Source organism: Lissotriton helveticus, chromosome 5_1, assembly GCF_964261635.1.
Source record: "Lissotriton helveticus chromosome 5_1, aLisHel1.1, whole genome shotgun sequence".
In the NCBI taxonomy this organism is placed as follows: domain Eukaryota; kingdom Metazoa; phylum Chordata; class Amphibia; order Caudata; family Salamandridae; genus Lissotriton; species Lissotriton helveticus.
The window spans coordinates 1016309167-1016331996 of NC_136065.1; the positions used below are offsets into that span (position 1 = coordinate 1016309167).

Below are 22830 nucleotides of genomic sequence, written 5' to 3' on the forward strand. Positions count from 1 at the left end.
TCTGCATACTCCTGCCACCTAGTGTTAGGCTCAGACAACTGCATCTTGTTTTTTTTAGAAGGAGTCTTTTGAGTCGCGCGGTCTCAGTGACTCCTCCTCGGATTGTGAAAACCATGGGCACAGACTCCTTTGCTAAGACTGTTTCACCCAGAAAAGAATATTGTCCATGAGTATAGATAAAGAAAATAGTAGTAAGTGAAAGATATCTGTCACACACACTGGCTTCTGGGGAGAGGGTGGGTGCATGTGAATCGTATCACTACATGCAACAAACAAATGTTTACAGGGTAAGTCAAATAATCTGTTTGTCGCATGTGTGGCTGTACGTACACATGCTCTGCATAGAATGTAAAGCAGTACATGCCTAAGCGGTGGCTAGCTAGTGGGTGGTGCAGAGGTCTGAAACAGAGTCTTAAGGACAGTCTGACAAACTTTAGCTTTCTGCCTAGCAAGATTATCACACAATGGTGCTTTGTGAAAGTATGTGGAGCGTACCATCTGGCAGCTTACAAATATTTGCTATGGATATAGTTCCTAGAAAAGCAATAGTAGCACCCTGTTTGCGGGTTGAGTGAGGATTGGGGTGGGTGGGTAGGTAGGGTTCTTTTAGCTTTTGGTAACAGGTTTTGATGTACTTGACAATCCACCAAGCAATCTCTGCCTTAGAAATGACATGACCTTTATGAGGTTGTGAAAAGGCCACAAACAACTGCTGGATTTTGCAAAAGGGTTTGGTTCTATCAATGTAGTACAAAAGTGCAGGCTTGAGATCAAGTGTATGACGTGCCCTTTCAGGTACCAAGTTTGGTGGTGTAAAGAAGACTGTGAGCTCAATGGTATGGTTAAGGAAGAACGGAAGACTACCGTGTTTAAGAACTTTGGTTTGGTTCTAAGAACCACTATGCCCTGATGCAACTGGAATAATGGTTCCTGTAATGTGAGGGCCTGTAATTCCCTAATACATCTGATATTTATGATAGCTACTACGAGTTGACTAATACGTCTAAGATACGTTACAGTTGCTAGGAAGGCAGCCTTCCAAGAGAGAAACTGTAAAAGGTATGAACACAGTGTTTCAAAGGGGGGCTTATAAGTCTGGTGAGGACAACCTTGAGATTCCAGACAAGGGCTGGAATGACACGCTTGAGGCACTTCATAAAAGCTTCAATTACAGGAATTTTGTTTCCTACTTTGCATATAGGCAGCAGTGATTGCTAAATGTAGCTAGGTTGACATGTAGCCTAACGAGGTAGCAAATAATATCTTGACACTTAGACATAAGAGGATATTTGTGGTTTGGAGTACAGTAGTGTACAAAACACTTCCATTTAGCAGCACTGCAGGTGCGTGCACTGGGCGTAAGGGCTTTCCTGAGTATGTCCATACACTATTGAGAGAGATTAACGTAACCAAACTCGAAGATCTCAGGAACTAAATCGCCAGGTTGCACTGTTCCAGATCCGGATGTCGGTGTTTGCCATGGGTTTGTTGAGAAGGTCCGGTCTGTTAGAGAGCTTCTCATGGGGGCGATGAACATTTCTAGAAGGGTTGTCTGGCCCATTTCAGAGCCACCAGGATAAGAGTGAGGGAGGTTTGCTTGAGCTTCTTGATTACATAAGGAATGAGTGGGAGATGCACTAGGGCCGATAGCGGAGGGGAGGAACTGCCTCCTTGGTTCTGTAGGAAAAACATGGCAGTCATGTTGGCTGTCAGCCCAAGGACTATCTTGCCTTGAATCTGCTGAGATTTTGAGAGCTAGATGAATGGCTAACACTTTCAAGTGGTTGATATGAAGACCTTTTTGATGGCTCGGCCACAGACCCTCGACTGTCATGCCATTGAAATGTGTTCCTCAGCCGAATAGAGATGCACATTTTTCTGTTGCAGCACTACAGAGAGCAATGGGTCACGGCCCAAACAAAAATGCAGCGAAGAGGGTTTTTCAACACAACTCAGTAAGAATGAGGCGCTCTACCTAGTGTGTACGTCTCAAGGTATCGCTAACTTGGTGGTGGTGTGGTGCGTTAAGAGCGAGCGGAGAAGCCCCTAACCGCTCAAAGGCGAAATTCAAAAGAATCCCACTGAACTGAAACAGCGTTGCTCTCGCACACAAATCACATAGGGTTTGCCACTGGTAAGTGATTAATTCAAACACAACAACAGTATCACAAAAGGACAGATGCAGAATCTTGGAAGTGTGTCTCAAGGTAGGTCGTTTTAATAGGTCCACAATCAGCCGACACGTGTTTCGTCGTGTGGGTATAGTTCACAACGACTCTTCAGGGCTGATGACAGAAAAAACGATATGTGTATAGATTTCGTTGAAAAAATGATTACAGCACTTTACCAAGTCAAAAATTGTGACTGTGTGTGACTGTTCAAACCCCCATGCCGTGCCGTTTATCCCTTAGAATCCAGAGTGTGAGAGGGTATTGCATGTGACTCAAGTGACTGTTTTAAGACAAAGTGTTAGAGCTGTATTTACACGTTCACATGATAACATATCGTATGTCTTTTTCATATTATGGGGTCATGTACCACCACATATCTAGAAGTGGTAGGTGCTGTATTAACAACCAACGTTAAAAGCAAAACGTATATCTAGATGCCAACAACGTCTCAGAGTAAGTGTATCTCAAATGATGTTACGTGAACTGCATGCAAGAGAACCTGGTGCATGCAGATGAATCCAGAAGGAAAGTAAACATCACCAGAAATAGCGGTAAACGGAAGAGAGAGCCTACCTTGTGGCTAGCCTGCACGTGAGCAGGTTTAGTAGAGTAAATACTCATGTAGATGTCCATCTATTAGAATAACAGGAAAGCATAAGAAGAGGGCAGACAATTTCTTAAGGAGAATCTTTTGTCACTGAAAGGAAGGGGTCGAAAATACAGCTTACCAAGTGTTCACTGGGAGTCGATAAGTTGTGTAGATTGTAAGACAAGTGTGTATGCCTCTGTTAATGGTAAGACCGTCGAGTCGAAGGTGGTCTCCGTATGCTGTATAAAAAAACGGTGTATGGTATAAGTACCTACAATGTGCTAATGGGCTATAACAAGTACTGACAAAAAAAAACCCAGTTCCACAATAAAGGTAAGATAAAAAACACACTGTACCTTAATACGTGTGTGTATTAGGCTGTAACCGGGAGGGGATCCATTAAAGGTAAATTTTTCGTCCTCTGGACGGTTGTATCGCACAGTCCTGGCGATTTGTTCTATTAATTGAATTAAGGAAAAGATTACTGTAGTTAATGAGTCAGCAATTCTAAGCTGTTTCTTAACTAGTTAAAAGCTCGTGATTACGAACTTCTATCTTCTAGATAGAAAACGGGGGGCCGAGGAGAGCGTTCTTACCTGATACGTGTTATCCCTCCTCCAAAGTTTCCCGGTCGCCGTTTGCCAGTGAACGGACACGTGACCCGGAAACAGGAAGTGTATTTAAGTCATTGCGAACAAAAATGCTAGACCGTAAACGAAACTATGGGTCCACCATGTTGGGTGGTGTTCTCGTTAAGTGTGTCATTATAAATATTTACACCCGCAGGTTGAAGTAAGGGTTTAGCGAAAAAGAGAAAACTGCGTTATTTGTAATCGTATTTACAAAAAAAATAAAGAAAATTCCGTGAATATATGGTGGAAATTATCTGTTTTCCAATTTTTTTTTATTTTTTGGTCTATGCTAGTATTACCTCAACAAAAGAGATATGTCTTTCTCGAGGAAGTCTGTAAACAGATGGTTTCCTGGGAGATATCTTTCTCATGTGTCATGTATCGAGTTCAAAGAGCTCATGACTCAATGTGTCGAGACCGATGGTTTGGTCGTCAAAATGACGGACAAGTTAAGTGCTCTTGTGTGGACTGTCGGATTTCGAATAGTAGACAGAAAAATAGATCGAAAAGTTAAAATGCAAACGTGCGGTTGGTGGTCACGTGATTATCCCAATGCATGATGTTTTCATATCGTCAAATACATATATTTTTTCTGTTTCTTTGTGTACAAACCGTGACATCATGCAACATAGCGGTGCTCAGTGGTGTCTATGACAAGTAAGTTACAATCATTAAAATTCTGTGACATGAGGCATGGTTTGTACATCACCGTATTCTCCTATTCGCGGCCCTAACCAACACTTATCCTCAAACTGACCCTCCGCTTGTGACCACTGGCTTGATAGGTATTCCTGAAGCAGGTGCACATGTAGTAGGGCATGAGGCACTACAGCAATGCATGAAGCATCACTCCCAGGAGGCGCATTATCGTGTGGACTGGAAGTGGAAGGAGTGGATGAAAAAGAGGTAGAAGCTGCAGGAATTCTTGCACGCTTTGGGGCCTGAAGAAGGCTTTGCCCACTACAGAGTTGAGTATTGACCATAGGAAAGGCTGAATCTGAAGTGGTTCCAAGTAAGACTTGGTGGTGTTGATTGTGGACCTCAGGCTGTGTAGCAGGGCGACTGCAGTCTGGGCGTGGGTTATGCTTCCCGTCTGCTTGAGCTCTTGATCTGCCAATCGTCGAGGTAGAGGAAGACGCAAGATACCCCCCTCCCACTTCCCCTTTCTGAGATGAGCGTTAACCACTGCTAAACATTTGGTAAAAACTATTGGGGTCATGGTGACGCCAAAGTTTAGTACTTTGAACTGGAATAGCTGAACACTTTCCATGAAGAGGAGGTAGCGCCTATGAGCTGGATGGCTCGGAATGTGAAAGTAGGCATCGTTCAGGTCTAGTGCCGTCATGAAATCACCTTGCTGCAGTAAGGGGATGACATCCTGTAGGGTGATCATTTGATAGTGTTTTGACAGGATGCATCCTAGGACAGAATTTGGGGATGGATCTGAGAGATCATTTAGTTTTGGAAATGAGGAAGTACGGAGAGTAGATGCCCTTGCTCTGGTATTAATGGATTTATGGCTCCTTTGGATAGGAGCAGCTGCACCTTCTCCTTAAGCAGTGCGAGATGTTCTTTGTTGAGGGTGTGGGTGCAGAGTGGAACGTTTAGTGAGGTTGACAGGAGCTCTAGGCAGTAGCAGTGATCGATGATGGATAGGACCTACTGGTCTGGTGATTTCTTCCCAGAGTGGAAGGAACCATTGAATTCTCCCCCGATAGGCATTGTGTGATCGGGGGGATGCACAGTAAGCACATTTTTAAAGATGGAGGCTCCCTTACTAGAGGTGTCTCTGCATCGGCCCTTGGAGCTATTTTCTCTACACAAGCGCCATGTGAAGCCCCTGCCGCCAAGTTGGTAGCCCTGATGCTGCCTAGGATAGGACTGGGTGGGTTCTGGAGATTTGGCTTTGCAGACCCCTTTTTGATGTTGCCTCCGAAAGGAGCCCCTGCCATATGGAACCTGCAAGGTGCCCATCAACTTAGCAGCCTTTGTGTCTTTCTTGATTTTCTCAAGCGTGGTGTCAACCTGTGATCCAAAGCAGTGTTCACCAAAGAGTGGCAGGTTTCGCTTCTTATTGAGAGGCGGAGTGGCCAGGTGGCCTGAGCTGCGGCTCTCGTCTTCGCAGTTGTGACTACAAAGCAGTTAGATGGCCCCTGTTGTAGAGTAAGTCAGAAGGCGTAGGTTTGCACTCTCATTGTGTGGTGTGACCACACAAGATAAAACGGAGTCTTTGAAAATTTCACAGGCAGACTTAATCACACTCTTGAGCATGGGGAGGTACTGGATGGAATGCTCGGTCTTCGAGAGAGTCTCCACCAAAAATTCATCCTCTTTCTGGGGTGGCATACTTCTCTTCCATATGGTAGGTGGCTGTGCGTTGGATAATGCTGTAGTATGCCATGGTGTCAACCGACAAGTCAGTCCGGGTCTGCCGAGGGCCTATGTGCAGTTCTCCCAGGGGCCTTCCGAGACTCCAGGGTAGATTGTGGGAAAGTCCTAACCCAGGAAATAAGAGCTAAGGCTGCCACTATCTGAGTAAGACTCAGGGGACCCCTGAAAAGGCATAGGGGTTGAATGTATAGTGGAGGGAGAGATGGTGGTGGAGGAGACAGAGGAGGAGTTGGAGGAGAAGGAGGAGGAGGAGGACGAGGAGGAGAGGGGACCTAGTCCTTAGACCTTTTGAGAAGCAAGATGGGCACAGGAGTGTCCTGTGGCAGGACTTCCTCACAGGCAAGCCTTTGTTTGCTGGGTAGAGTTTTCGCTGAGGCCGAGATCATTCCTGTGCGTGGGTGGATGAGGAGGATGATGATCCTTCTCTGTCGTTCAGCCAGCTTGTACTGTAGCCTCTTAAGGATGGGGCATTCCTCAATGTTGGAGGGTTTCAGAGCAGACTATAGTTTCGGTGCTCGAGGACGCTGCTTCAGTGCCTTTGATGGTTTTGATGGTCAAACTGGCTTTGATGCTTCGCCACTGACAGAGGTCCTTTGGCTTGGGGACGGTTGAGGATAAAGGCCACTGGAAGGGTCTATTTTCCGTTTCAAAGCCTTGGTTCAGTGTCACCGTCGCCAGTGCTCTGAGGCAGTGACGCACCAAAGGGTGGCTTCGGCATAGGGCTCGATGCCCTTCTACCGGAGGGGCCGTGCTCAGCTCCGAAGGGAAACAATTTCTGAGGTTTTGGAGTGGTTGGGGTATCAACTGTGTGGTCTTCAAGCATGGAACGAAGTAGCTGAGGTCGATGGAACATACTTGAATGCCTCTTCCTCCTCCAAGAGCTCCTCCAGGCCTGACTCCGAGGCATGCGAATCGACTATCACAGGGCTGGGCTTGTGTGCCGGAAGGTTAAGCAACCCATCCAAATGCTTCCTTTTTTTTTCAGCACCGAGGTGATCAGCCTAGCCAAAAATATCTGCCATTCCTGAAGAGTATTGCTTCATCCTGATGTGGGCCCACTGGTAGTCTACGGGCTGGTGTAGAATATTCTTGCTGGGGAATGCCGAGCAACAGTCGCAGTGGCTCTAGTCAGGCTCTGGCAAGAGGCAAAGATTGCGGATGGCGTATAGATCAACCAGGGTATTCAGAGTGGCATTGAGGCCATCTCTTGTAAGAAATAAGTTCCATTGCCTCAGGCACGTCTTCAATCTCCATGGGTAACCCGGAGCATATGGCCCAAAGTGCAGCAAGGGCTGAGAGGCCAGGGGACTCGAAACAACAGACTGGAGAAATGGAATCAGCACTATTAGCACAGATCGCAAAGAATTCTCGTTGTAACGGGGTAGAAAGCAATAGACTCCGAGACCATGACAGAAACTGACAAACTCATCAGTGCTCCCTGAATCATGTCCCAACCCGATGGCGGTGAAAAACAGTTTTACAATGGAGTCCTGCCCATGCGCATTCACAATCAGAGGAGACCTCGTAAATTGAAAGACTTCTTTGAAGAAAAACAAGCTGCATTCACCCGAGCCCAACACTAGTTGGCAAGGGTAGGCAGAGCATGTGTATCCGCAGCCACACATGCTGTGAACATTTCTGTTTTCAAAGTGGTCAACACCCTTCAAACATGAAAAAGGTGTCTATAGCATAGCTTTCCACTGGTAAAATGCACAGGTGAGTGTTATCAGTGCAGAAACACAAAATTGCCTTAAAGAATGCACTATGAGGTTACACAGGTTTATGCCTTTTCATTACACAATTAGACACAGTCTTCAACTGTTCAAATCCACTGACAAAATTGATCAGCGTAAATCTTCTTTAATCCTAAACATAAATCATCTCGGATACCCACAAAATTAAAATGTTGGTTTTTTAAAAACAATGAACGACATCAAAGTTATTTTCCACTATATCTGTGAAACCCCAACAACCACATTGAATATGTGGGAAGCCATTGAGTCATGCAGAGAGGATACGAGACACACCTCTGTGAGGTGTTTTGATCAAAGGAAAATACATTATCTCAGAGAGAAAAAAAGTCGCTGCTCCAAAATACATTCATCGAGAAACTCAGACCTTGAAATGAAAGCTTTATAGCACCATCTAACTTTGAGGTTGCAGTGGAGTACGGACAGCAAGAAATCTTTTTCAACCTCTGATGCACTGACACTATTGCCATCAGATTGGAAAAGGCTTCAGGCTGAATGGCATTACACTGTATTGGTGTTTCTTCCCTAAAATTCACATACATTTCCAATATTTTCTTGCTACTGGGACATGAAAATATCGGTTATTAATAGGTACTGGGCCCATTCCGGCATCTATATTGTGTTCAAAGAAGACCTCATACTAAGTTACAATCTGGGACCTTTTATTTTTTCTTCATATTATTTATGTTTTTTAAGTTTGAAATAGGTCATGTATTCTGCTACTTGCCTTACCTTGACACCAGAATTTATTTTTACTAAACGCCCATACTTTTTTGACTTGATGGAACTGGGTCGATAAGCTGTTTCTTTTACACAAATCTGAACATCTCATTCTATGTGGCTTAGGTGGAACGGTGTATACTTATGAGGAAGAACAGCTGGCACAAGGGACTCCAACTACAGGGTATATCAGTTTTACACAATACTCAACCTCTTTTGTCTTTTATGAGATTGTGCCCTCTGCTAGCTGGAAAAAAATGTCTGACCATGAGAGTGAATGACCTGCAAGTGTAATCTACTCTGGTTTGTGTTTATAAACCGATGGATTCTTCTTAGGTGGTGGCTCAGGTGTAATCGATTTTGACGCAGCACTTCCCCTAAGAGATTATAGGCTCTTGAAAAAGTAAAAAGAGGTTAAAGTTCTTCTCAATTAAAAATCCCTCAAACCTGAATGCATCAAGGGTATATGCTTCGACATCAATGGTGGTCTTAAATGAGAGATCTTTGAGGTAAAAACATTACGAGGCACCATAGGATTTCATAACACAAATGTATTGCCATCACTTTGTTTTTTCAATTGCCCCGAATGGGTATCAAGTCAGCATGCTCTGATTTGAAAGAAAGGCCTCCACTAGGAAATATGGAAGGTTATGACCCAATGCTGGTTTATGATGCAGTAAATCTCTTGTTGACCTTAAGAATCTTCTGACACTTTCTGACAGCAGGGCATTCTTTACCTGTGCCAGTGGTATGAATTACTTGGAAGCTGAGCTTGGATGCATTTTCAATATAAGCTCTTAAAAGACTGTTCCCAAACTGATTGCATGTTTTTTTTTTTTAAAGCCCGGATTTGCTATTTTTTCTTAATAATTGTAGCTGGATTGCTTTTAAAATAATGTAAAACAAATACATTCAGTTAACGGTACCCTTAGGCAGGCAGGCATACTAAAATAATAAGCTATTTTAAGAGCATATGTTTCTCTTTGTAAAAGAGCAACTAGATCCATCCCAGGGGAAGAGTATTCATCAGTTAAGAATATTGAAGAAGAAAGTATAAAGGAGAATTATGGAAATTTGATGAATATAAACAAAAACAATCTTGCAGTGCACGGTTGCCATGGAAAGGTTGCTGTTGAGTGTGCTTCGGTAAGAGGCAATAGTTCAGAATTATGGCCCGAAGTTAGCAGCCACATTTTGTGTTTAAAAGATGAACAAGTGGATTAAAAAGTGTCACAACATACTGTGAAAAGTATTTGACTGAAAATACCTTCTAAGGCAGAATTTTATTCAGGCTTTAACAAATGTAAGAACATAGAACTGTTTTTGCATATATACAGGTCAGAGCTTTAGAGCACAAACTTTTCACAAATGCCCCTCCCCATTCACTTATTGTTTTATATAAACACATGTCTTTTGGTTGTGGCAGCTTCATTGAAATGTGGTGCATATCCTTAGAGAAATGTTACAGTTCTATCTCAATCAATCATTATTTACTTTATTTTGGCTACAAAAAGCCATAAACATATAACATCCATACATTAAGCAAATACATTGAAATACAAAACATCATATAAAAGTTACCATAACAATTGTTTTAAAGGTTTAAAAACAAACACATAACATTATATAACTCAAATAATTGTTAATAAACTGAACTGTGCCAAAAAAGTTTGGGGCCGGTAATATCAATACAGTCTCAATCATTATCTTTCTTCTCACAATGATTGCAATTATTTGCATTGTTTTGTGACCTGCTTCCTAGCACACCTAGCTTACACTGGCATGGGCAACAAAACAGGGCAATTTGTACTGTGCTCCTACCCGTATAGTTAGGGATCTGTTGAAGGCATCACCTTTGTTGTAATGTTGCATGCCTGGAGCAGATCTCGGGAAACAGTGAACACAATTTGCTCTTTCGTGTCGCTCGTTAGGATCCTTAGTACTTCCCAGTAGTGTCTCACACCGATGATTTGCACAATACAATAACCCATTTTCTTTAGGGTAAAATATACTGTGATTAAGGTACCTGTTGGACACGGCCGGGCTCTGCTCCGCCGCAACGCGCAGCACCATCAGTTAAGGGCCGGGCCTTGCTCCGCCTGCTTCCCGGCCGGGCTTGGCTCCGCCGGGGCCCCTCCCACCACCACCAGTGACGCAGTAATAGCGCCAGGAGGCGCATAAAGGCAACGTCAGCCCCTCGTCCCGCGGGGACGCGCGCGGGACGCGCCGGTCTAAGCCCGGGCAAAGGGCGGGCCCTCTGTGGCCCTCAGAGGCCTGAGGAGACTGGACTGGGCCAGGGACCTTATATCATTTCATCCAGCCTTTTATTGTGTATTAATCACGTGAGACTTTATTTCTTATTTAGTTATATTTCTTAGGAGTAAGTAGTGGTTTTATCTGAGTGTATATCTGGTGTCACAATTGTTTAATATGTCTAAATCCAAAACCGTTAATCCAGTAGTGGGTTCTGCTACTTTGGATAACTATTTGGTCAAGAAAGTAAACCAGATAAATAATGAAAGACGTGCTTCTTTAGGGAAGGGCACTGTGATAGTGAATCTGCCAGAACTGTCTCCCACCAGAATGACTGTAGATGTTGAGGCCACGAATGGTGTCACCATAGTAGAACAACCAATGCTCATAACAGTGAGTATTGAGGTTCACTCTGATCAACATGTTTTGCCAAGTGAAGAAATAGGTGTGCTAAATGAGGCCCAGCCTGATATCAGGCCAATGCGCACCTGTAGGATAGCTCATCAAAAAGGGATAGGGAAGCATAATACTAACACTAAAAAAAAGGACGGGAAAGTTCCGCATAGCCCTGCCATAACCCCTTTTGTATTTACAGGAAATAACGATACTGGTGTTAACTCGAACCTTGATCAGTTTGCTTCTCTCATTAAAAATCTCGAAGCAATACTAACAATGAAGATAGAGGAGTTAATTAAACCTCTAACCAACAAGATTGAGAATCTGGTCACGGAAGTAGACAGGCTGGGCGGCTTGTTATCTGCACACCTGAGTGCACCAACTAATGGTATCGTAAATTTGGGTGGTAAAGGGCAGGATGCAGTGAAAGCTAAAGATCATTTAAACAAGGGGATTACCGTTGTAGCAGCTGCCAATGGGAATGAGGCTTTAAATACACCAGCCGCCCCAGCGGCAGCTGTTTCGCGGCGACAACCCAATATAGTCCCTCAAAGTGGTATAGCCCCTAGATCCCCCAGGTATAATCGATACCTAAATCTACCACCTGATTGTGCATCGTTTGTGGCAGTGTTGACCAATGTGCCACCTTGTGGCGCTCATCCCGCCTCGCCTTATGATGAATCCCACGCCTCTTTGAAAAATAAGACAGTGGCGTGGCTTAATAAAAATTGTGGTTTTCCCTCTTCTTATTCAGTACAGATAATGGCAGTTAGGCGGGTGAACTGGGTAGGTCCTTCCAAAAAGATGGGCAGTGGGGACTGCATTGTCGTAAATTTTAAACATCCCCAGCATGTGGCAACTGTTCTTTTGAGAGCCTCCTCACTAGTCTACAACGAGAACAGTATTTGTGTGCGCCCTCTGGGATATTTCTATGCACACTTGTGCAAACCTACACCTCAACAAAGACTAACTAGGCGGGTGTTTGAACCACAGACACCAGTCCAGGAAGCACGATTTACATACAACATCACTAATCCCTGTGGCTCAAGTGGTATGAACGAAATCCATAACAGGGTTAATAGTGTTGGTCGCTATCAGTATGGGTCTAATGTTAATACACAGAACAGGTACGAAGTACTGTCTGGACTTGAGCTGTGTGATTGACGGGAGGTACCTGCGGCTCAGGGCACTGTGGCTACAGGTGAACCTATATACATAGAGCATTCTCAGGCTAAAGCATCTGGATGTAATATTGTTTCTTGGAATATTGCAGGCCTGGCTGCTAAAATGTCAGATGAAAACTGGGTTATTTATATAAAACAATTTATGATCATCTGTCAACAAGAAACGTGGGTGGTGGGTTGTGATTTCTTTTTGGAAGGGTACAAGGCCTTTTATGTGCCAGCCACACCATCGACAAGGGGTAGGCCTAAGGGGGGACTTGTAATTTTTGTTTCCATTTTAATATCATGTAAGGTACGAAGAATTGAATCACAGCCTACAGGCATGATGGGCTTAGTTCTATTTGGAGATAACTGTCAGGTTGGCATGGTGAATTTCTATAATGCTACTCATGATAGGACAGGTTTGAATCAAATTTCTATATTAAATTTTGTTTCCAGCTTTTTGAAAGATCTGGGCCATAACCTCATGATCATGGGGGATTTTAATGTGCACCCTTGTGGTGATCCGCTGAAGAAATATTTATCAGAGCTGCATTGTGAACGTATGGGTGGTCTCCATATGGAACACACTGAGGAGGGGGAATCATGCAATGATCTGTTGAATAACTTCGACCTTTCATTGGCTATGACACTCAGGGACCCGGTGAAATGTTTTGATATCCCTACTTTCAAAGGACACGGAAGGGGCACCTTCATAGATCACATGCTAGTTTCCTTGACGATGCAGACTTTCCTAGATTCGTTCAGCATTGTTTCAAGTGAATTTAGTGACCATAATCCTCTAACAATCTGTTTAAAAGGTTCCTGGGTAAAAAAGGCAAATCAGAATAACAGCATAGGTAGGCTGGGAACAACAGATGGGAGGAGGCGACTTAAATGGTCAATGGTCTCTCCGGATATTCTCTATAAAAATATCGCTGAAAGTTGTACAGAGGATATCAAAGAATGTACCCTTGATGGTGGAGATCCCAGGCAGGTTCTAGCTGCGTATCAAAACATATCGGAGAAGGTGTCAGAATTACTATCTGTCCCGAATAAGAGCCAGATGAAGGTGGGTCCGAGGTGGTTTTCCCATGACTGCACTAAAGCTGCACGCAATCTTAGGTCCGCTTTGTCAGCTACCCAGAAGAATCGTGAGGATGTAAAATTGTGTAGAAAGGAATACCAGGCTGTCATTGCTTCCCGCAAGGAGTTCTTAAGAAGAGAGGCCTGGGATGAAATACTTGACCCTTCAACCCTGAATTGCAGCACCAAATTTTGGGCACTAGTTAAAAAACCTTTTCTGGTAGATGATTCAGGTGATGGACTTGATTGCTGCATTACTAAGGAGGAGTGGGAATGTCATTTTAAAAACCTGTATTATACAGTGGATCCTGTAACCATTGATGCTGCCTCCGTTGATAGGGGAGGCGATATTAAATTTGATAAAAGTGAGGTATTGGTTGCCATAGAGGGACTCACAGCAAACAAAGCTCCTGGACCAGATGGTATCCCACCGGATCTTTTTAAATCAGATCCAGACTTTTGGGCACCCATTCTGGTGGCAGTATTTAATGCTGCCAGTATAGTGGGTTGTCCAACGTCTTGGGGATTGTCAACTATTGTCCCTGTCTTCAAGAAAGGAGACCGGGGCAGTGCTCTCTGTTATCGCCCAATATCACTTATAGATTCTATGGTCAAGATCATGGGGAGAATATTATTACAGCGTTTAACAAGCTGGACTGTTGATAATAACATTATGTCAAAATCCCAATACGGCTTCTGTGAAGGACGTTCAACCATAACACAGTGTCTTAACCTGTTTCTCATATTGAGTAAATATACTGTTGTACAGAAGGGAGCCGTTCACCTTGCCTTCATGGATCTGTCATCGGCCTTCGACTGTGTCAACAGGGGAAGGCTGTGGCAGACCATGAAGGAGAAAGGTGCTGACAGGGGGATTGTGGACTTTTTGATGAATCTGCACAGTGATACAAGAGCTAATGTTAGGTTTTCATCCAATGGTGAAACCACGGGAAATTTTAGTATTAAAAAGGGAGTGCGCCAGGGTTGTATCCTGGCCCCATTTCTTTTTAATTTTTACATTAATGATTTAGATGCCGTACTACAGGAGGTAAAATCAGATTGTCCTAGAGTTGGCAGGAGGGGTATTCCTGTACTTTTATACGCAGATGATGCGGTTTTAATCTCAAGAACAGAAAAGGGTCTCCAGGCACTTTTGAATGCTTTTAATGATTTTATGACTAATAGGGATCTTATGGTCAACAATTCGAAGTCTTATATAATGCATGTTGGCCGCCCATCAAAAAAGAAATTTATTTTTAAACTAGATGATGTCCTGATCCCCATCACTTACACATTCTCATATCTTGGTGTTTTATTTGATACAAAGCTTAGCTGGGCCCCACATGTGGCAAGAAAGAAGGGGGAAATGACAAGAGTAAATGCCTCTATTTTTAATTTTGCTACAAAATTGGGAAAAAAGCCAAACACTGCCATGATGAAACTATACAACGCTAAATCAATAGCTACTGCGGTCTATGGCAGTGAAACATGGGGCTATGTCAGCGGTGATCACTTACAGATTATTGAAAATAATTTCCTAAAGCGTCTGCTCTGTGTCCCAGCCAGTACATCGAATCTGGCGGTGCATGAAGAGCTGGGAAGTCAGTATTTATCTGACATAGTTGGGTTAAGACCACTAACATGTTGGGTAAATTTATGGTTAAATCATGACATTCCGTTAACCAATCTGATAGTGAAAGATCTTGTATCACATGATAACGCAATGTGTGTACCCTGGCTTAAATATTTGAAGTCTCAGTTCCTGAAGTTAGGACGCCTGAACCTGTTTGAAAATCCAAGTGAGATAGTAAAGGGTGATGTGGCAGCAATTAAGAGCGCTTTTTATATGGATAGAAGGGCCCAAAGAGAAGAAGTTGAGCTTTTGAAACCTAATGTTAGAAAATACGTCATGTTAAGAACTTGTGATAGTATGGAACTATACCTAACATGCTCCTTTACTTCCCATGAAAAATTTTTGCTGACTAGGTTCAGGTTTAATATCTTTCATCATCTTTTAATTAGACCAAAGCTGGACATTTTTAAGAAAATTGCAGCTCCCTGTGGCTGCGACGGGAAGTCTCCACAGGATATGCTGCATTTTATATTTTTATGTAGATTTTATGAATACCCCCGAAAACGCTATCTTGTAACCCTTTTAAAGAAATTAAATTTTAATCAAATAAGACCTGCTCTCATGTACTTACAGCTCTTGCACAGTGATAGTGTTCTCCAGGTGATAGAATTTTTAAAATTGACTGTGAAAATAAGAAAGTGCTTAGATGAGTGATTATATATTTCTGAAAGATGTTGCACCAACGCACTTTATTGTATTTTGGTACTACCTGCATTTTTTATGATTTTGCCTACTTACTCAAAGAAATCTGTATTAACCGTTTTTTTTTCTTTTTTTGGAAATATGTTTCGTTTATTCTAATGTAACGGTAATATTTACTATGAAATGTTTATTGTATTTGTGCTTTTATGGATTGAAATATATCCGAAATAAAGTCTAATACAATTGAATATACAGGTCAGAGCTTTAGAGCACAAACTTTTCACAAATGCCCCTCCCCATTCACTTATTGTTTTATATAAACACATGTCTTTTGGTTGTGGCAGCTTCATTGAAATGTGGTGCATATCCTTAGAGAAATGTTACAGTTCGATCTCAATCAATCATTATTTACTTTATTTTGGCTACAAAAAGCCATAAACATATAACATCCATACATTAAGCAAATACATTGAAATACAAAACATCATATAAAAGTTACCATAACAATTGTTTTAAAGGTTTAAAAACAAACACATAACATTATATAACTCAAATAATTGTTAATAAACTGAACTGTGCCAAAAAAGTTTGGGGCCGGTAATATCAATACAGTCTCAATCATTATCTTTCTTCTCACAATGATTGCAATTATTTGCATTGTTTTGTGACCTGCTTCCTAGCACACCTAGCTTACACTAGCAAGAGCAACAAAACAGGGCAATTTGTACTGTGCTCCTACCCGTATAGTTAGGGATCTGTTGAAGGCATCACCTTTGTTGTAATGTTGCATGCCTGGAGCAGATCTCGGGAAACAGTGAACACAATTTGCTCTTTCGTGTCGCTCGTTAGGATCCTTAGTACTTCCCAGTAGTGTCTCACACCGATGATTTGCACAACACAATAACCCATTTTCTTTAGGGTAAAATATACTTTGGGCAAAAAAAGAAAGTGTGCCTCAGTCTCCATGTGTTGTGGACAGTGGGGGCAATAGTTTGGGAGGCGCCCTGTTTTAATTCCACTTTGATGTCAATGATCTTAACTGTAGGACGACACATCTAAATTGAACATATAAGCGTTTAGCTTGATATGGGAAGATTCTATCCATATAGGATTCAAAACTAGGTACACATTTATATAAAAATAATGTCCTGATGACTTCCCTTCTATATGTTCGTTCCAGATCTGCATCATCACGCTCTCCCAGTCATTACATTTTAATTTCTGGTTAGTTCCTTTATTTATTTTAGCGGAAGAATCCCATAGCTCTCCAATTTTGACCATTCTGCATAAATTCTTAATGTGCTTCAGCCACATGGTATGGACCTCCTTAACACATGCAATTAGTTACACTAGGGATTCCCTATAGGAAGCCAAAAACACAGTTGATCAGAAACATACCCAATACAGCAAGAGTTTTAAAGCAATTACCAAGTGAATACTGTTGAGTGCTAGATCAAATCTCAGTGGTAAAAGGGGGTACTTACTGGCAGATTGAATAGGGCCCTTATACGTTTATTTTCTGGCAGCGGTAGTGTGGTTGCATCGACGTATCCCCATATCTCAGCCCCATAAGGAGCTGCTGACAAAGCCATAGCTCTATATACCTTGAAAGCAGGGGACACGGATCCACCAGTCTTGGTCTTTAGTTTTCCTCCTATTACCACTGCTCTCTGTTGAGGATGGGTTTGCTTTTGGCCAATTGGGGGCCCCATGTTAAGTTGTCGGTTAATCTGACTCCCAGATAATCAAAGTTTTTCATCTGGTCTATCTGGGCACCCTCCGTGGTCATCCACCCTTTAAAAGAGGGTGTGGGTTAATTACCATGTATGTAGACTTGGGTGGATATAGTTGTAATCCTCTGTCAGAGCAAAAGGCTGCAAATGAATCTAGTTCAGATTGTAGGTCCATGGGGCTTCTGGATATGAGAAGGGAGTCGCTGGCAAACATAAGGAGCGGGACAAGGACCCCAGCGAACTTAGGCCCGTCGTGCTTGCATATAGTTAGCCACTCCACCGCCCCATTGATGCAGAGGCTAAATAATGTGGGCGCAAGCACGCATCCCAGCCTAACTACCCCTTCCCTGTTTTATTGGAATCCTGTCCGTGAGATCTAAGCTAATTGTGTGTAAGATGGTGGACATATAACAGAACTGGTTGTAATGGGGCCTGGCTGGGGGTGACTGTGCCTAAACTAGGGAGCCACTGTCCTTGACAGGTTGGCTTTCCCACTGGGGTGATTATTCCATAATACGGTTAACAGCATCATCTCATTAAAAGCAGAAAAGAACAAAAGGACATGCTGCATCTCAGGTCTGTTGATGGCAGGACAATCCTGTGAAATCACAATGTTCCACTTCCATGTATATTATTTTGCTCACTCCTAGAGTGAGCATCTGCAACTTTTCAGCATTTTGTGTAAAGCCATGCAACAATAGTTTTTTGTTAAATATATAACACTACACCTTTGAGACTAATTTCTCTCAAAAACATTAGAAGATTCAGTTTTAGAGGAAGACAAATCTGTAAATTTGTGACACATCTATCAGCCTCTTAAATGATGCCTCCCATGCCCCCAAAAACAATGGGAAGCAATAAGAGTAAAGAGATATGTTACATTAACATTGTTTGGATGTTTCAAATGATACTGCAGCAACAGATTTGAACAGGAATTGCAAACAAAACTGACATACATATTATGCATGTAATATGTAATAGGTATATCATAACTTATTTTATATAAATGTATTTTTCTCAGATAGATGAAGGAGGGCTGTAATCCAAATGTTTAGCAACTGGAGGGCCAAAAATATATCGTTTTGTACATTATGCAAAATAACATGTATGGAAGACTTCAAAAAGTAGAACAACTTACTTGTACAGGAGGACTGCTACTGGCATGGTGAAAGGATTTTGATACTTATCTTCAGTTTCCTCACAAAGTGTGGTGAGATCGTATAGTTTTACTATGTCACTTCCACTGGCTGAAAAAAATATATACCATGAAATCAGAATATGAAAGCATACAATGAAACTGGAGTGATAACAACAGAATGAATGATGTACCTTAAAAGTTCACTATGAGACAGACAATTAAACCATATGAATGAAATATGATCAGACATAATAAACAAATACCTTTAAAGAGCCAGTAAGTGTGCCCTTCCTTGGTACAATTAGATTTTAGAAAAGATAAAATATTCTGTGCAATATCTTTAACCACTTTTGTTGAGAAGTTGGAGTTGTCCAAATTGGGAATATCTTCTGTTTTTATCATTTCATATTTCTGTAAATAAAAGTACAATAAATATTTATTTTCACAAAAATTAAACACATCAAAGATCTATATTAAAAAAAAAGTAACACCCCTGTAGGAGTTTTCATATATATTTTCAGAAAATGACGCTGTTAGGTGAAGCAATGACGGTAAGTCCTGGACAAAAATTAAGGCAAAATGCATACTTCACAAGTATGACAACATATGAAATCCTGTGAAATGGCACTGCTTCAACAAATGACAAAAGACATTAGATTTGTCACTCAACACAAACTAAGGAAAACATGAACCTACTCCAGGTCTTAATATATGAACAGGAGTAATTTACCTGTAACTGTAGTACTCCAGTATTGGCATTTTTCATAGATTCACATGCTTGGATAATTCCCAGTCGTCAAAGTGGGTGTTCCAGGGTATAATTGTAAATTGATAAAGTATACTAATACTACACCTAGCCTATAGCGGGTAGAAAACATTCACTTCATTAACTTATCATCATTTATAAGGAACTAAACTTCAGCCAATTAGGAGACAGCACCCTCTAGAACATTCCCCATAGAGGCTTCAATCCCTCAGATTTTCAAGCAGTAGTGGGAAAGGTAATCACATAACAATAAGAGGAGCCACTACGGGGAGGAGGGTGGGTCGCATGTGAATCTATGAAAGATGCCAATCCTAGAGAACTACAGTTACAGGCAAGTAACTAATTTTCTTCTCCAGTATTGTATCTTTCATAGATTCACATGATTGATTCAGAATAGCTAGTAGTTAAAACACCTGTACAATCATGAGCACCATGACACAACAGCAGAAGGTGGGACAAATAGAAAAGAACAAGGCTTAATGATAAAGTACTTTGTTGTGGTTCATTGTTATAGAAGTTTCAGCTGAATGGGAGTCTTCTCCAGTAGAGTAGTAGTTTGATGAACCAATGCGGGTAGGGTCATCTCGGGGAAATCAGAATTATACTGCATGGTTCCATTTTCATTTAGCTGAAGTCTTGGAAGTAAGGGGATCGGGGAAAAATCAAAGCAAAGATCCCTGACCATCTGTTTGAAAAGGCTTTATCAAAGCGACCCCTGTTGTGGGTACCAATTTGCATAAAACTGGCATTTCTGATTTTCCTACATTACAAATAGATCGAGATTCAACTTACCCTAGCGATCAAATATTCAGTCTATACTTTCTTGGTTGTTTTGCCATTTGTGACAGCTGATTCTGCTCTGTGTATCTGCCAGAACATTATTTGTCCCTGCGTCATGTTCTGCTCTTACGGTCATTTGTTGTGGTTTTGCCCATTTCTACATTGCTTGCACTTCCTGCAATAGAGCTAGAGATCTTGTGACCCCTCGCTTCCTTATAAGGTGCATACTCATGGTGTTGTCTGTGCGAGTCAATACTGAAGAACCTTTTATCCTGGGTAGGAATGATTGGCGACTCAATGCTATGGTGTTGAGTTATAACAAATTTTTATGCTGTTTCATTTGACGCAGAGCCCATTTCTCACCTATTCTTAAATCCTGTAAGTGAGCGCCCCACACCCCTTGGAAACATCTGTGGTAACAACAACTTTGGGTATCTGAGGTAGGAAAGTTAATTCTGTCAACGGATTAGCATCCTTCATCCACCAAGGTAATGCCGCTGTCATGTTTGGAGTGATCTGAATTACGTCATCGAATGATACTGGAGTCTGAATCCATTGTTTGTCCAACTCTTTCTCTAAAGGTCGCATTCTGAGGCGGAAAAAAGGCGAAATGGCAGAGGACATCATCGCCATTAGTGACTTGAATAGGGAAACCAAAACAGACTTTCTTTTCAATAATCCCTGCGCAAATAGTTTGAGTCTTATTTGCCTTTCTTGTGGTAAGAATGCTTTGTCTTAAATTGTATCCAGTACTGCTCCCAAGGAATGTTATTTTCTTTGAGGGCTTTGTCAACAATTTCTGCTGATTGATGGTAATACCTAGGTCGCTGAACAGTGCTAGACAGGCTCTAGGTGCTTTGTTGAGGCATGGAAATACCTGGAAACCCATCTGTCTTAAATGAGCTGCAACAGGAGCTACACATTTGGTAAAAATACGTGGAGCTGATTTCAGCCCAAAAGGGGAAACTTTGAATGTGTGCCAGCCACTCTGAATCTAAAAATGTTGCAATGTTTTGGGGGAATGGAGATGACAGTAGGCATCCAGTAGGTCGTAAGTTGACATGTATTCCTTGTGACTGAGAAGATGCAGGGCGTCCTGAAGAATAACCATGTGAAAGAAATATTTTTAGGTACTTGTTTAGCTTCCGCAGATACAAAATAGGTCACCATTCTCCTGTTTTCTTTCTTATTAAGAATATGCAGTTAAAAACATTACTTTCTGGGAGCAAGGTACTTTATTGCTCCTTTTGTGAGCATGGCTAGCACTTCTTGTTGGAGCAGATGTAGATGAGGCTGGGGTGCTCCCTTCAGTGGAGTGTTTGGTGATATTTGAATGAATATCTAGGTATCACTGTAGGAGATTAAGTCTGGTGTTACCAGTTTCCATTGACGTAAATAATTTGAGATTTTGGCCCCAAATGGTTGGCGGGATGGATATGGTGTAACCGGCACCCTCAGTTTGGCACTGTTTTCGACCTGTGTCCCTGCCTCGATAAGGTTGCTTCCTTCTCAGAGCTTATTTGGTACATGCTGCTGTTGGCAGTTGTCTAAATTGCTGTTGCGGATGCAAAACCGATACAGTTGTTGAAAGGGCTGATATTGCTTATATCTATATTGTTGATATCCTCCTCTATATGCAAATAACCCTATTCCACCTCAAGAAGGTAGTTTTCTCATCTGTAGGGTAGCTAGAGATATTGCAATATCCATGTCTGCTTTAATTGCCTGTTAGGCATCGTCCACATACTTGCCAGACAATACTTACCCATCATATGGCATGTACAATATCTTGTTCTGAACTTCTGGTCTGAACGATGTGGCTTTCAACCATACTTCTCTGAGACCAGCAGCTCCGGTTAGCTAGCAAAAACCTGTCGACGCGATATCCATCTATCATTTCTGTAGACGTTTTCTCTGTAGGAAGCTGTCTTTGTATATACCTTACCAAAGTAATGTATAGTGTGCACAGAGTCCAATGGATCCCCAAAGGCTTACAGAGGTAACATTAGATAATACCTTACTCTCTATTTGTGGTAGTGTGGGTGACCAGTAAGGCTTTATCAGAGGGTAGGCATTTATTGTACACACTCAGGCAAGAAATGATGTCACACACTCAAAGATTGAACTCAGACCAATTGTTTGTATAAAAAATTATTTCTTTAGTTGTATTTTATTTTTAGAACCAAGCAGGACTTGGTACAGGTAAGTAAAATTGTACTTTTCAAAACAGGCTCCTTTTCATCCTTCAGCATGGCTCTTCAGTCCTTCTTCTTGCTTGTCTGCCTTCTGTGTTCAGGGCTGCCCCCTAAATACTGTATTTAGGGGGCGTTTTAGGGGTCTTGCGGTAGTAACCAATGGGCTACAGACCGTAGGGTAACTACATCCTTAGTGGGCTCACCCCACGTGGGGAAGTGGGCAGAATCCTTTATTCCGATTGTCCTTAAGAGTGGACTTCACCTCTCCTCCTCCACTTAAGGGGTGGTGTTGGCAGAGGTGGGCACACTGTCTAGGCTGCTCTAATTTTTCCCGCCTGTCTCCCTGCTGAAAAAGGGGTGAGACAGGAAGGGGGCCTGCTTCTGATAACAGGAGAGGCTGTGGGCCGCGTTGCAAAGCCGGCAAGGACTTTGAAGCTCCCCTGCCACAGCTGGCTCTTTCAGGCCTGTGGAAGGTGTGAACACCTCTGCCCAGGAAAGGCTTTGTTTCTGGGTCCAGGGAGCAAAGGCTCCCACCCCTGGGGTCCAGAGACATGTCTTGTGGTGGCAGGCTGGTGTTTACCAGAGGTGCGTCGTTTTTCAGGGGCATCTCTAAGATGTATAATAAATCAGACACTGGCACCAGTGTGTGTTTAATATACTGAGAAGATTGCTATCCAACTTTCCAGAATTCAGTAAAGCCATTATGGTGCTGTGGAGTTCGTGATGTCAAACTCGCAGACCATATACTCATTATGGCTTTACTGCACTTACAATGCCTAAGAATGGAAGTT

General features: G+C 42.2%; 1 protein-coding gene across 2 annotated transcripts in view; it reads right to left on the minus strand.

Moving 5' to 3' along the window:
- The window catches only part of EDRF1 (erythroid differentiation regulatory factor 1), a 411894-nt gene that overhangs the window by 148068 nt on the left and 240996 nt on the right, over positions 1 to 22830 (minus strand). For both annotated transcript variants that reach the window (XM_078643521.1, XM_078643520.1), the window contains 2 exons: positions 18562 to 18709; positions 18299 to 18407 (listed from right to left, as the gene is read on the minus strand). In XM_078643521.1, the coding sequence (XP_078499647.1) occupies positions 18299 to 18407; positions 18562 to 18709 (257 nt within the window). The remainder of the gene's footprint in view (positions 1 to 18298; positions 18408 to 18561; positions 18710 to 22830) is intronic.